The 13,516-nt window shown below is 42.5% G+C and overlaps 1 protein-coding gene across 2 annotated transcripts in view; it reads left to right on the top strand.

The window, feature by feature from the left end:
- Positions 1 to 13,211, top strand: part of SORCS3 (sortilin related VPS10 domain containing receptor 3) — a 579,951-nt gene extending 566,740 nt beyond the window's left edge. For both annotated transcript variants that reach the window (XM_072805399.1, XM_072805400.1), the window contains exons 23-27: positions 2,069 to 2,200; positions 3,922 to 4,021; positions 5,009 to 5,114; positions 10,346 to 10,506; positions 11,251 to 13,211. In XM_072805399.1, the coding sequence (XP_072661500.1) occupies positions 2,069 to 2,200; positions 3,922 to 4,021; positions 5,009 to 5,114; positions 10,346 to 10,506; positions 11,251 to 11,315 (564 nt within the window). In that variant the 3' untranslated portion in view covers positions 11,316 to 13,211. The remainder of the gene's footprint in view (positions 1 to 2,068; positions 2,201 to 3,921; positions 4,022 to 5,008; positions 5,115 to 10,345; positions 10,507 to 11,250) is intronic.
- Positions 13,212 to 13,516: the final 305 nt, after the last annotated feature.

Raw genomic sequence — 13,516 nt, 5'->3', positions numbered from 1 at the left:
TTTTTGGTTCCAGAGCAGGGAGGAGATGGCCTTGCCCTTAGCAGGATCATGTCAGAGAAGCATGCTTGAGGGATACTAATGGTGTGATTTAAAAATATATATATTTATTTATTTGAGAGAGAGAGCAAGAGCAAGTGAGCAGGGGGAGGAACAGACTCCCTGCTGAGTGAGGGCCCTGCTGAAGCCCACTGATGCAGGGCAGTATCTCATGACCTTGGGATCATGACTTGAGCCAAAATCAAGAGTGGGACATTTAGCTGACTGAGTCACCCAAGTGCCCCAGTGACGTGATGTTTTTATGTGAGTTTGGAGCACATGAGGAACAGTTGGGTGAAGATAACCGGAGGGATTGAAAATATGGATCTGAAGGTCAATTGGATATTCCTACTGAGGGCAAAGATGTGGGAGCTGAGACTATGGAGGTGATTAGACCCAGGGGAGGTGAGGGGCAGGGCCAACATGAATGCTGATGCCTCCCAAGGCAGAGGAGGATGATCCAGGGAAGGACCTGGAGAAGGAACTGAGAGAAAAGAAGAAGGAGGAGGAAAAATAGAATAATGCGAGAGAACATTCCTGTGGGGAGTTGTCTACCAGATGATCTTCATCTTAAATCTTTTTCCAAAAAGATTATTTTTAGAAAGGGGTGGAAATGTGACTACTTTTGTACGCCTATGACTGAAACATCCAGAGTTGTGTATATTTTGTATGATTGTGTTTATTAAAAACATACTACTAGCTTTTTATAAATGACTTGGAAATTATAATAATACTAATCAATAATAATAATCAGCCATACTGGTTGATGCCTGGGCCTTAAATCTTACAAGAACCTATCCCTCAGGTGTCCCTTTGGATGGGATAAAGTGACTCTAGACACACACCTCCAGAATCCCTCCAAGGTTGCTAACTGACTGATACCCCCTGAGACCACTATCCCCTGGGACAAAGAAAAGGGTCAACCCAGCGAAGGGGCACGTAGGGAAGAATAACGATACTCTTTACGGGGGCGCGAGGGGGATGACTCAGAGTTTTGTTTGCCTTAGGAATTTGCCTCCAGACAGAAGCTTACTTTAGGTTTTTATCGAAAAACAATATCCTTTTACTAAACACTCAGGAACAGAAAAAAAATTCACTCAGATTTCAGCATCTTAACACAACTTTTAGTGTTTTATTTTGCTTTTTTACTCTTACACATTTTTGTTTTTATAGGGTCGTAACCAAAGAAATGTAAGGAAATAGATCAGAATGCAGCTTTCATAAGTGTTTTTCCATGTTGGCTGACTGTACTAATTGTCATCATAATGGTGAAATAACATTCTAACCGGTGATTATGCCATTATTTACTTAATTTTTTGAATATTTGAGTTTTACTCTGTTTATTTGCTATTATAAATAATGTTTTTCCTCCTGTATGTAGCTTTTGCTATATTTTGGATCATTTCCTTAGGAGAAACACTCCAAGTTACAGTTACTGAATGAAGGGTCTGAATATTTTTATGGTCTTTTGAAAAGCAAAGCGGCAGTGTGCATTGATTTTTAGTGCCGCCAGCGACAAATGAGGGAGCCTCTTAACGGAAGTCTCACCAATATTAGCAATTTTAACTTAATACAAAAAATCCTGCTTTTGTAAGTAAAAATCATGTAGCTTGGCTTCTTCTTTTTTTAAAATTTGCATTTCCCCACGTTTGCTCGTAACCTCGTATTCCTTGTTTACGGTTGGTATGTTCATGTTTTTGCCAGAAGCTCTAGTCCTCTCAGTGCAGAAAAATGGAAAACATGGGAGGAGCTTTAGCCAATGTTTCCAGTAAGCAATATTTTGAAGATCACTATGGTATTTTAGTTTCAGTAAAAATGTATGTAAGAGCCAGAGGAGGTAGCAAGACTCGTCATAGCACTTCTAAGCTATGCTATTCAGGAAAGAAAGCCTGAATATATACTGGGGCCTGTGCCTAACATGTTGTATTTAAAAACCACACGTGAGCCTCATACCCAGGTGTGACTCCTTGTTGTGCACTCGGGGAGGCTGGCTTCTCCAGGGCTTCACTCTGTGATCTAAACGTCTCTGCAGGTAACCGGTGTCCCAGAAGACCAGATCCTGGTGGCCGTGTTCCCTGGCCTCCCCACTTCAGCAGAGCTCTTCATCCTGCCCCCCAAGAACTTGACAGAGAGGAGGAAAGGCAATGAAGAGGACCTGGAACAAGTAAGTGAGGGGACACCTGGCTAGGGTACTTGCCTACACCTCCCCGTCTGAGGACACACAGCCTTACCAACAGCAGAAGGGGAGGGGGGGCTTCCTCGCATCCGTCCAGCGGCCTGTCCATCTGTCCAGCACCCAGGGCTCCAAGGAACCATCAGCCCTGTCCAGAAGATGCACCGGGGCGCTCAGCCTGCAGCATTCCCTGCACGAGAAGGGAGAGCGTCCCTGGCAGTGCTCATTCCCGCACCTGCTTTCCTGCAGCTTCCTCAGGTCTCCTGTCCAGTGACCTACCCTGGGGTGAGACACAGGACAAAGAGAGGAGTTTGAGTTTCCCTGTCCATATCTGGGATAAACCTGCTTCTTGTCCTTAAAGACCCCTCCCAGTCAATCTAAGTTCTGCTTCAGGAGAGAAAATGAACTGCTTTTAAACATGAGAGATGGATTGCTTCATCTTGTTTTGACTAAGGAAAAAGTATGTCCAAAGGGACTGCTTTCCTGTCCTCCTCGGAGGGGCCTGTAGGTCCTGTGCTCGGTGCACCGTCCCTGAAGTAAAGGAGCTGATTCTCCCTCTGTCACCCCCTGCTCCTACTGGGGTTTCGTGGGCCTTGCTCTGCCTCACCCTTCCCTGCCTTGCAGTGGTGCTAAGTCAGGAGAGGGAGAAAAAAGTGAGTTGAGAGGCTTCTAGACAGCGGCACAAGGCACACATTTGCCCCCACACGAGGCAGTCGTGCAGGCATGTTCCGTGTCCCTCTGCTCCTTGTCTGGCTGTCACCTCATCCCATGGCCATCCACAGTCCTCCTCGGACAGCACAGACACCGGCAGGGTTAGTTTCCCTGGAAAATGAAGCAGATCCTTGCGTTGCAGGGCCGCGTATCAAAGTTGGCCAGAAATAAATTCAGCTTCTCAATGCATGCATCACTTTTACAAGACCTCTTTATTCTGAAATAGCAAGTGGCATGTGTGAACTATATTTGGAAGCTACAATATCCATCCGTTTAGATAAATAGGTAATTACGGTGATGAATAGCAGCTGTGATATTAAGGCGCGCGTACAGCCAGATAAGAGTTAGGGACCACAGCCCAAGCTGGCCTCGGCTTTCATGTGGGAATTACAGAGTGATTAAATCGATGTTATGTGTTCCGAGACTTGCCGGGGAAAAGTAAAGAGGAAAAATTATCCCATAAAAAGAAGGCCGCTTCTGCTTTGATGTCTGCTTCCCATTGTCTCCCAAAGAGAAAAAGCAGAGGAGTGGGCTGGGGACATACATGCCCACTTTAATCCTGGCAGGGGCCTCTCTACACTGTGTGTGTTACTTCATTAGATTAAAGAACTAATGATAGGTTGATGTCCTTTCATTGGAAACCACAATAGGTTGTGCTGTGGTGAGTTATAAAGGCATGGATGAAAAAGCACTGAAGCAGGGCTTACATGAAGCATCAATGTCTGTTATCAACTCTAATTCACTAAGTGACTTTGGACGTACCTTTCTCTGTCTCCCTCTGCTCTCCAGTATGAGCCAGGAACACCAACTACTTCCTTGGCCTCACAGGGCTCCAAGGGCTATGAGAACCACATTGATGAAAATGTGCCAATATCCTGTCGCCTGATTGAACTTGGTCATTGGTTGTCTAGTGACCTTGGCTTCTTGCTCCATGAGGGAGTGCTGTCTCATGCCATGTCTTTCTGTGCACCTCTCTCTCTCTCTTTTTTTTTTTTTTCCAGATTGTAGAGATGCTGTTTAATGCTCTAAACCAAAACTTGGTTCAGTTTGAGCTGAAGCCCGGGGTTCAAGTCATTGTGTATGTCACACAGCTGACACTAGGTGAGTGCCTGCTGGGATACAGGGAGAAATGGGCATGGTGATCTGTTATCCTGAGGAGAAAGGGGAGGAGATAATTAGCAGACACTTTTCCACAAATGCCTGAAAATAGCTCTGTGGGCAGGGCTCATGTGTGTAGTGATGGTGACGAAAGATTAATCACATCTTTCTTGGGGCTTCCTGTTGAGGTGGCAAGAAGACTTAATTAGAGGTAGCTTTGCTATTGAATCCCTGGATGACCTTTGGGAAAAACTACAATTTCTTTGGGCTTTGACTTAATTGTTCTTTCTTTCTTTGTTTGTTTTCATCTGCAACAGTCTGGATTATAGCAGGTCATCCTCAGGGTCTCTTAAATTCTGCGATTCTCTGATTCCATTAATCTTGTTTGGGAGGCCAAATGAGATAACTTTAAAATTCTTTTTGATTTACAATAGGTAAATCTAAATTGATGCAGGGATCAGCTCTAATGATTGATTTATAAAAAGAATGAAGTGTATGTCTCATTGGGCTCTCCAAGAGAGCCTATTTGCTAAATATCTCATATTAATATAAGACTTTTCAGATGTGGAGGTTCTAAATGTGCCCACCCAGCAGTGTTTTAGCAGAACAATGTAAAGGAACAAAATGAAACATTGCATCAATATTTAATCCAAAGGGGCCACCCATAATTATGTTGACAGGCACTCAGCCTGTCTAGGAGAAAGAGCATTCAAGTCCTTGTACTCCCTTCAGCTAGATACCCATTGCTCAATTTACACCAAGAATCATAAGTTTCCCCAGGCAGAGCTGAGAGGTTTACTTGTCCTCAGAAGCTGTGATTGAGAATACTATTTTCATATTAAAACCAAACTTCCTATGCCCAGATAGCATACAGTGCAGGTCAGTTGGAGACTAAATGTAAGAATGCAACCTTAGCTGGCCTCCTTTCTCCAGTGGGAAATCCTTCCATCTAGTAGCTTCCAAGTGAGCCATCTGCTTTTTCCTCCATAGCTCCGTTGGTGGACTCCAGTGCTGGGCACAGCAGCTCGGCCATGCTTATGCTCTTGTCAGTGGTATTTGTCGGCCTGGCTGTGTTTTTGATCTACAAGTTTAAAAGGTATGGCTACTCTAACTCAATTTTGATATTGGGGCTAGATTCTTGGATGCTGATTCTTCCTATAGCCAACATTCCTAAACTCATTCCAAATATGTGAAATTAATTATCTTCGAAGCTCTGTTTGGCATTGGGGGAAAGCAGGGATGGTTGAAGGTCAAGGAATAAATGGGTTTAAGAATCTGAACTCTATCCAATTTATACATATATTGAGTTAGGAAAATAAAAGATAACCTATGAAATCAATTTATTTTCTTCAAGAGAAGTGGAAAGAGTTTTCAAACCTCACCTAAATTTCTAAAGTAAGGTTTTGGATTTTCAGGAGCTTTTCTAAAAAATTTTTAGAAATTTAGCTGATTTTCTACAGCCTAACGCCCGTTCAGGGTGGTTACTTAACCATCTACTTAGATGAAATGCAGCGGAAATCTGGAGCCACATGGACACATACAAATACACATTTTCTTATCTTGTATTATAGCTGCCTGGTCTCTCTGTGTAAATTTGCATGCCAAAAATATTCAACCTTTATCTCTGTCCTTCCTTCGCCTGTTTCTAAAGGGCAATTGATCAGGAAAACCAAACTTCACATGTATTCAGAAATTATATTTGAAGGCCACAGGAGGAGTGACATCACAGGATACTTATTAAAACATGAAATTGAAATCAATAATTCTGTACCTTTATTTATATAATGTAAAACTTCTACCAAATGGTGTCCTGGTTCAGAGTATGAGCTCTGTAATCAGACAGACCCAATTTTAACTTCACATCTGTAGCTTTGGGCAACTGAATCTGCCTCCCTAAGCTTTAGTCTCTTTGTCTGCAAAATAGAAAAAACAATAGTTACTAGGCTTGCTATAGAAGGTAAATATAATACTATCTATACCTGGTATATACTAAATAATTGACAATGCCAAGCTACTACAGGTAACAGAGAACATGACTTCCAAAGGTATCTTCTGTGTCATAACACGGCATATGGTAGGCTCTCAAAAAATCATATCAGTGGCATGGAAATGTGCTTCATAAAAAGACTGCTCAAAGTAAAAATGTCATTAATAATTCTGAAAGCAAAACTTGGTCCTGGGAGTCATCCTAGACACTGGAGGTAATGCTTTTAGATTTTGATAACCATCAGATGTAAAGGTACCTTCCTCCACCCTCTCTCCCAGGCCTCCTTAGCTGCCCTGTGGTGCATAACTCAGGCTTCAATTTTTCCTCGATATACATCTCAGCATTACCAAACTAGCAGGAAGCCTTCAACACTCTCCATATCAGGACAGAGTGAACTTTACCTTCCTACTCAATCACTAGACCAGTGTGTGAGTCCCTATTATCTTGGATCAAGACATGTGAACCTACCCGCCTATGTTGCCTTTGAAGATGGAAACAAACCTTCATATCACAAGTAGAGAACAAAGATTCTATAATAGAAACAGTCTAGTCAAGGCAACACTCACTCATGGATATACTTCAGTTACATGCAGAGTACACTTTTATTCATCCAAGGATTTGATTGTGGGGAAGCCCAGTGGTTGCTGGAGCTTCAAGATCAACTAAACCAAATTTGTCACCTTCTGGCTTCTAGAATCTCATGGTTGCTGAGGACAATAGCCAGTAGAAGTCCTGCAAAAAGGTATCAGTGTCAGGCATCTCCAAACTAAGGCAAGACATCCTGTGACTTAGGAGTTTTTCTGTTGTCTTACCAATGCTGCTAAACATTCTAGACAGTCAATTTATTAATGTAGGCATCTCGAAATGTGTACATTGGAATTCTTGAATCTCTGCCATATAATAATGACATCTCTGAATTCTTCTACCTCTGTAATCTCCAGTATCAGCCAATTCTTTCTCTGTCCCTGACAGTGAATAGTGTAGTTAAGGCCAGAAGGAACATATACCACTCAAACTGGATGCACAGTGGAGTCCACCAAGTATAACCAGTCATCAATTACCTTTTCTGGAGGTTTTCTTCCAGGGCTAGAGCCCTTTGGTTGAGGTTCTATTGGGTCATCTTTTATTTCTTTGGTCTTCTTGTTCTCCACATCACCTGGACCTCTATAGTGATGGTGCTGTGTAGGGTGCCTGGCCTGCTGACCAGTAAAGGTCAGGTTCTTCTTATCTGTGCTTCCCAGGCCCTCCTTTGTTTCTTCAATTGCTGTCCCATAGAACTTTCTGTGATGGTGACAGTGTACCGTAATCTGTCCTGCCCAATACAATAACCACTTGTATGTCTGAGGACCTGAATTTTAAATTTTATTTAACTTTAATTAATTTAAATATAAATCTCTGCACCTGGCTGGCAAACATTCAGTACATCCAGAGAAAGGGCAGTTCTGTTTCTGTTTCCAGATCACTGGCCAGGCTGTTTTCAGACCTAATACTTTTCTCTGTGTTATCATTAGCATTAAGTCATTACACCACTTATCTATTCAACAAACATTTACTGAGTGCCCCCTATGTGCCAGGCACTGAGAAAAACCTCAGTGCCTCCAGTGGCCATTTAGCAGGGGAAGGAGAAGAGAGTTACCATGAGCTCCAAGCTTCCTTTAAATAAATATCACCGTTTCTCACATTTGATATTATTCTTGGATAGCTAATTTCTGAGAAATCTGCCCAACAAGACTTTCTCTCTATACTGTAGATCTGGGATTTTTTTTCTGGTTATCCAAGAAAACTTTTGAGATTTTATATATTTTTCTGGCCTTTTTTTTTTTTTAAGCATGTCTTTCATCATGGTCTGAAACATACTTGCTTCAGAGAAATAGAGAGAGACCTAAATTGCCTCCTATAGGCTCCTAACACTTAGAGCTGGAGCAAACAAAAATGGAGGTTTTTATAGGTGACTTGGTTGATCCATCTTCCTTCTCTTAATCAAACTGATATGAATGTGTAGGCCAAGAGATCTCCCTAAATCTATTTTCCACCTTTCTTACCTGCAGAAATTGGGCTTAATCTAATATTCTCATTAGTTCTTCAAGTACATGTGTTAAATGAAAAGTAATTCAACAGGTTTTTAAAACGTAAACATTATGACATAAAATTGTTTCCCTCCCACCCAACTATGAAAAATGTTCAAAAAATCTGCCTGTTCTTTAGATATTAAAGATTATCTTTAAATAATAAAGAGAACAGTCTTTATAAGGGCAGATTTATCCAAATCCTCACAAGTATCACCAGGAAAGCAGGAAGAGGGAGGCAGTGAACTCTGACTACTTCTGAAGTACACAAACTCGTGTGATCAGGAATAGTTTGACTGCCTCCAGCACCTAATAAATATTACAGCTGATCCCAACGTTCATGAGTAATATGTACTTTTATGATTAGAAGAAATCTAAGTCGTTAGGCTGCATTTCTATTTAGATAAGAGGAAAGTAAGGGCCAGCATGAATTTTTAATTATACATATTTAGAGAGCCTGAGATTTGCTGCCTCACATAGAATCTATTCATTTAAGGTCCTTGTAAATTATATTAAGCTGGTTTAGACCAGTAGGAGTCACAAGGACACCTCTCTTAATGTATGAAAAGTGACCAGTAAAGGAACAAAAACTGAATGTAAAGGAGTGGTAGAAACCACTCATGTTTCATACCTATTTTTGGATCCTTCCAAATGAATTAGCTACAAGCTAATTAGCTACAAGCAAGCCTTATTAAATGGCCCCACACTCTCCTAATTGGGGTTGGAGTGGGGAAAAGGAAGGTTGAAGCTTGAAGACACCACTGCCTTGTACTAGGGCAACAGAGTGATTCTCCTTTGGAAAATTACAGTATGTTCTGGATTGGGATGGGTATCGGATGTTTTAAGTTTTAATAATATCATTGCCCTTGATGAGCTTCAGGAAATATTTGGACTTCAATCCAATTTCCCCACCATTTAATGGGTAAGAGAGGTTTCTTTTAGAGATAATATTCCAAGGTAAAAATGTGGTCTTTCTGTTTGAGGATCTAATATATGAAATAGAAAGAGCACAAGTTTTGAGGTCATCTGTTCATTCATTCAACAAATACTTACTGAATATCAACCACATGCCAAGCACTGGGCTAAGTTGCACCTATAGCAGAGAAGACAGAGAACATGAACCCAGCACATATAGGGCTTTTAGTGTAATGGGAAACAAAGTCAGCAGACTTACCTTTTATATAGCCCTAAACCCAGCACCCTATTCATTTTTTTCATAAACATTGTCCCATAATTCTATATTTATCACAGGAGAGGTAGGGTGGGCAGGAGAGGCCTCTCAGAGCTATGTTCTGAAGGAAAAAAAAAGGACACCATCCTGAGAAGAGTAGAAGGAGGAGGGGGGCTGAGTTTGATATCCTAGATTCTTGCAACTCAAAGTTTGGGGATCAGACCAGCAGCCTCAGCATCACCCAGGAGCTTGGCAGAAATGCACCATTTCACCCCATCCATCCAAGCCTTTTGAGTCACAAATGCATGTTAGCAAGAACCTGGGTGAGAAATAAGCACATTAAAGTCTGAGAAGCACTGGGTTAGAGGGATTCACAGGATGCTACAGGCCTGGGACCCAGTAGGTCAGGGGATACAGAAAGGCGTCAGAAGATGAATCCTCCAAGAAAATTTCAGTCTCAACCGCCCACTCCTCCAACCTCAAGTCTTTCTGCCTTGTTTCCAAAGCTACAACCTTTGTGTCTTTGAAGGAAATTATTTAGCTTCTCTTAAACCTTGCCTTTCTCCTCTCCACAATCCTACAAGGAAGCTATTGTTATTCCCATCAAGCAGATGAGGAAACTGAGTACCCAAGTATTTCAGATCTTTGGCCCATGGACAGTGTTCCGAAAATAGTAGCAATGGCTAGAGGCCTTTTCTTTCTTGGCTCTTCATAAGGGAAACCAATGTGAATTGATTAAATTGATGCAACCTTAGAAAAAGATATGAGTCTCAAAGTCCAGCTCCTTGAAAAACTTAATAATGGAGAAGTATTTTGAGGGTTCTAGTGCCTACCTGCTCAATGGCATCAGCCTTATGTTTACACCTGCTTGGTTTACCCCAGAAGAAGGTGTATTCCTCTGGGAATTCTGTGGTTTACATCTCCCCTCGGTGTCTGGTCTCTGGCCTTGTGTTGCTTGGCCTCATGGCTACAGTGTCTAGGTGACCAGCCCCTTTCCCTGACATTGGCATATCCTATAAATAGCTTCTTCCTCCCCTGAAGGCCCAGAATCTCCCAATGGCCCAAGGTTGGAGTATCCTGTGATCATAATCTGATTTTTGTAGGAAAATCCCTTGGATTAACATCTATGCCCAAGTCCAACACGACAAGGAGCAGGAGATGATTGGGTCAGTAAGCCAAAGTGAGAACGCCCCCAAAATCACACTCAGTGACTTCACCGAGCCCGAGGAACTGCTGGACAAAGAGCTGGACACCCGGGTCATAGGTATGTGTGCTGGTACCTCCAAGCCCCCGTGTCCTCTGTCCTCCACACATAAGGGCAGTCAGCCCACGGGGCCTGTCCTTCAGCAAGTGCCAGACTGGAGGTGATGGGGTGGGAAACAGCTGACTACAGAGGCACAATCATGTTTTAAAATTTGTCTGCTACCTCTGGCTACATGAAAGTGGAGGGCTTTTTTTTTGTTTGTTTGTTTTTGTTTTTTTTCCCTTAGAAGTAGACCAAGATTAAAAGTGCTGGAGTCAGAGTAGGGGAGGGATGAGGCCAAATATCCATTACTGTTGGGATTTTTTTTTTCTATGAAGCAAAAGCAGTAAATGTCCTAATGAATAACCAGATGCATACAGGCTCTGGCAAATTCCTCATCTGTCAAATGGGAATAATAGTACCTATCTTCTAAAATTGTGGTGATACCGAAATGATAGTACGGCATTAACATAGCACCTGTCACACCACAAGTGTTCACTGCACGTTGCCTCTTACTGTCGTTATCAGTAGTGTGGGAGATGGCAAGGCATTGCTCCTCCCTTGTGTGCTGGTGTGGGAGCTGGTGCACTATAAACACAGGTGACCTAAGTCAATGAGCTGCTAGGATAGACCATCCAGGTGTCCCGTTTATAATAAATGCATATTAAACACCTGTTCAAGGTAGCTTGATATTTAGCAGTAAATAAAACAGACGAAGATCCTTGCCCTTGTGAAACTGATCCTCTTTGCTTCTCTCCTCCGCAGGAGGCATTGCCACCATTGCAAACAGCGAAAGCACAAAGGAGATCCCCAACTGCACTAGCGTTTAATACCAACAAGCCACGTGGTCAACCATCTTTCTGACTTTATTTTTGATGATTACTATGACTATTATTATGGGAAAACGAAAATGTCTTTTTTACCTTTTGTTTACCAAGGGTCCCTCCATAAATAGCAGGCAGATGCTTAGCTTTGGGAGACAAAGGCATTCTTAGCTGATTAAAATGAGACAAAAGGAATAAATGGCTGTATTTGTGCTAAGGGCAAAGGATGCATCTTCCCATGGCTTTCTTGCTTTGTTCTGCCACTGACCGACCATGTGAAGACTCTCTTTTTCCTTGTGGTCTCTCCCCCCTTTTTTTTTTATTGTTTAAGTTTGGTTGGCTTTTCATTAACCTCCCACGTCCCCACCCACCCACCCATCATCACTAACACCCTCCCCCCAGCACACACACCTAAAACACAGACCATTCCCAGCTAGATCTGCAGGAGGTGGGTTGGTGGGGAGTGAAAGTTGCTGCAGAAAGCGTGCACACCTTTACGAAAGATGCCCTGCCTCGTGCATGTCAATAGCGAGGCTACAGGTGGCTTACTGTATATAATTACAATGTAAATAGCTTTTTATTTCCTAAGAAATAATTTAATGTTTAGTAAAAAAGAAAACAGAAAAAAGAAAGATGCGTGTGTTGGCTTATGCACTCACCCTCAGAGCTGACCAACCCCCAGGCCTGCGAGACGTGTTGGGTTCTGGATGCTCTCCAGTTGTCTGTCACACATAACTCTTGCATCTCTGTATCCATGCCATAGCTGGTTTCTACTTATGTATATAAAGGGGGGCGGGGGGAGGGCTTCTTTGGGACAATTAGTAAAGGAAGGATTAGAGTGACATCCTAGAACAAGGGGTCTTTTTGTGCCATCAGTGACATAGAAGAAGTTGCAAGAGGAAGCCCACCAGAGACTCCAAACTGAGACGCAGGTAGGGAAACAAGGCTTCCCCTCCAAAAGGAAAGCATTGAGGATATTTATCAGCCTGAGAAGATGCTTTTCTGTAAAGAAGGTTGGCCATAGGTCTAAAAGTGACAGCAATTTCTGCTTTCTGGTTGGGTGCTGTGGGAATGTATAATCCTTCTGGAGAATTCATGAGCTACTTTGAGCTCAGAAAAGTCCCCTGGGCACCTGGCGAGGCCTAGTGAGTGCATCTGGGCACAGGATGATCAGTGAGGTTGGGAGGGACGTGGTGTTGGTGGCATCGTGAGTCCATGTAAGCCCTGCAGGCCAAATAGGGGGCTAGCCTTTAATGATATTAGTCAAAGATGATTTTAGCAATGCTGTGCTATTTGCTTGTCAGATGTACACAACTTCCTTACAGTCAAATGTCTGCCTTCACTTCCCTTAAGCTAGTTCTTGCCCCTGAGGCGTGTGGCTTTCCAAGCCAGCTTTCTCGTTTCCAGCACCCCAGCCCCTCCACACATTCGCACACTCCACTTCTGTTCCGTAGGGTCACTTCAAGCCATGCCGTCAGCATTGTTTTCTTTTCAGGCTCAGCCTGAGTCCACTTGTTTTAAAAAATGATATACTGTATATATATATGGGAGGAAAGGCCGGATTTTGTACCTGTTAATTTTTGTGAGAGATCCTTTGCGTTCTTCTCTGTGAGATGCTGAGAGAATGCGACCTAGAGAAATCCGACCGTCTACAGCATAGATCGGGATGAGGAGTGTTTCTAAAGATCCTGCTTTTTTGTTCCAAGGGTTAAATGGGGCAGACAATTGCAATACTTGTACTAAATACTGGAATACAAATGCATGAGTCATGTCTATATATACAGTATATGTACATATACTGTTCTTGATTTTATTGTTCCATTTGAATATTTCTACTGTAAAAAAAAAAGACAGTGGTTTTGAAATTGTTGAAAATAAATGTATTTTTGTACATCAAAGCTACATACCTGGCTGAGATTTTTCTCTTTGGGCTGTTTTCTTCACCTAGTGCTATTAGTCAACTGTCACTGCAGTAATGCTACATGGCCAAGAACAAAACAAAACAAATATCTTATGACCCCGATACGTATGTTTTACTGGTGAATCTCCAGGTTGGTTGTGGTTTGGATGATTGCCATTGAAACTGACCAGGCTCTCCTGAATCAGTCAGGATTTTGGCTTCAGTTGGGGTCCAGGTTTCCTCCATGAGTTGTCATCGTCTGGGACCAGCAGCCACCCAGAGCATGGTTTTTCATGGCTGATTACAG

Source organism: Canis lupus, chromosome 29 (assembly GCF_048164855.1).
Source record: "Canis lupus baileyi chromosome 29, mCanLup2.hap1, whole genome shotgun sequence".
Classification (NCBI taxonomy): domain Eukaryota; kingdom Metazoa; phylum Chordata; class Mammalia; order Carnivora; family Canidae; genus Canis; species Canis lupus.
This window is presented reverse-complemented; position numbering and strand designations above follow the sequence as displayed.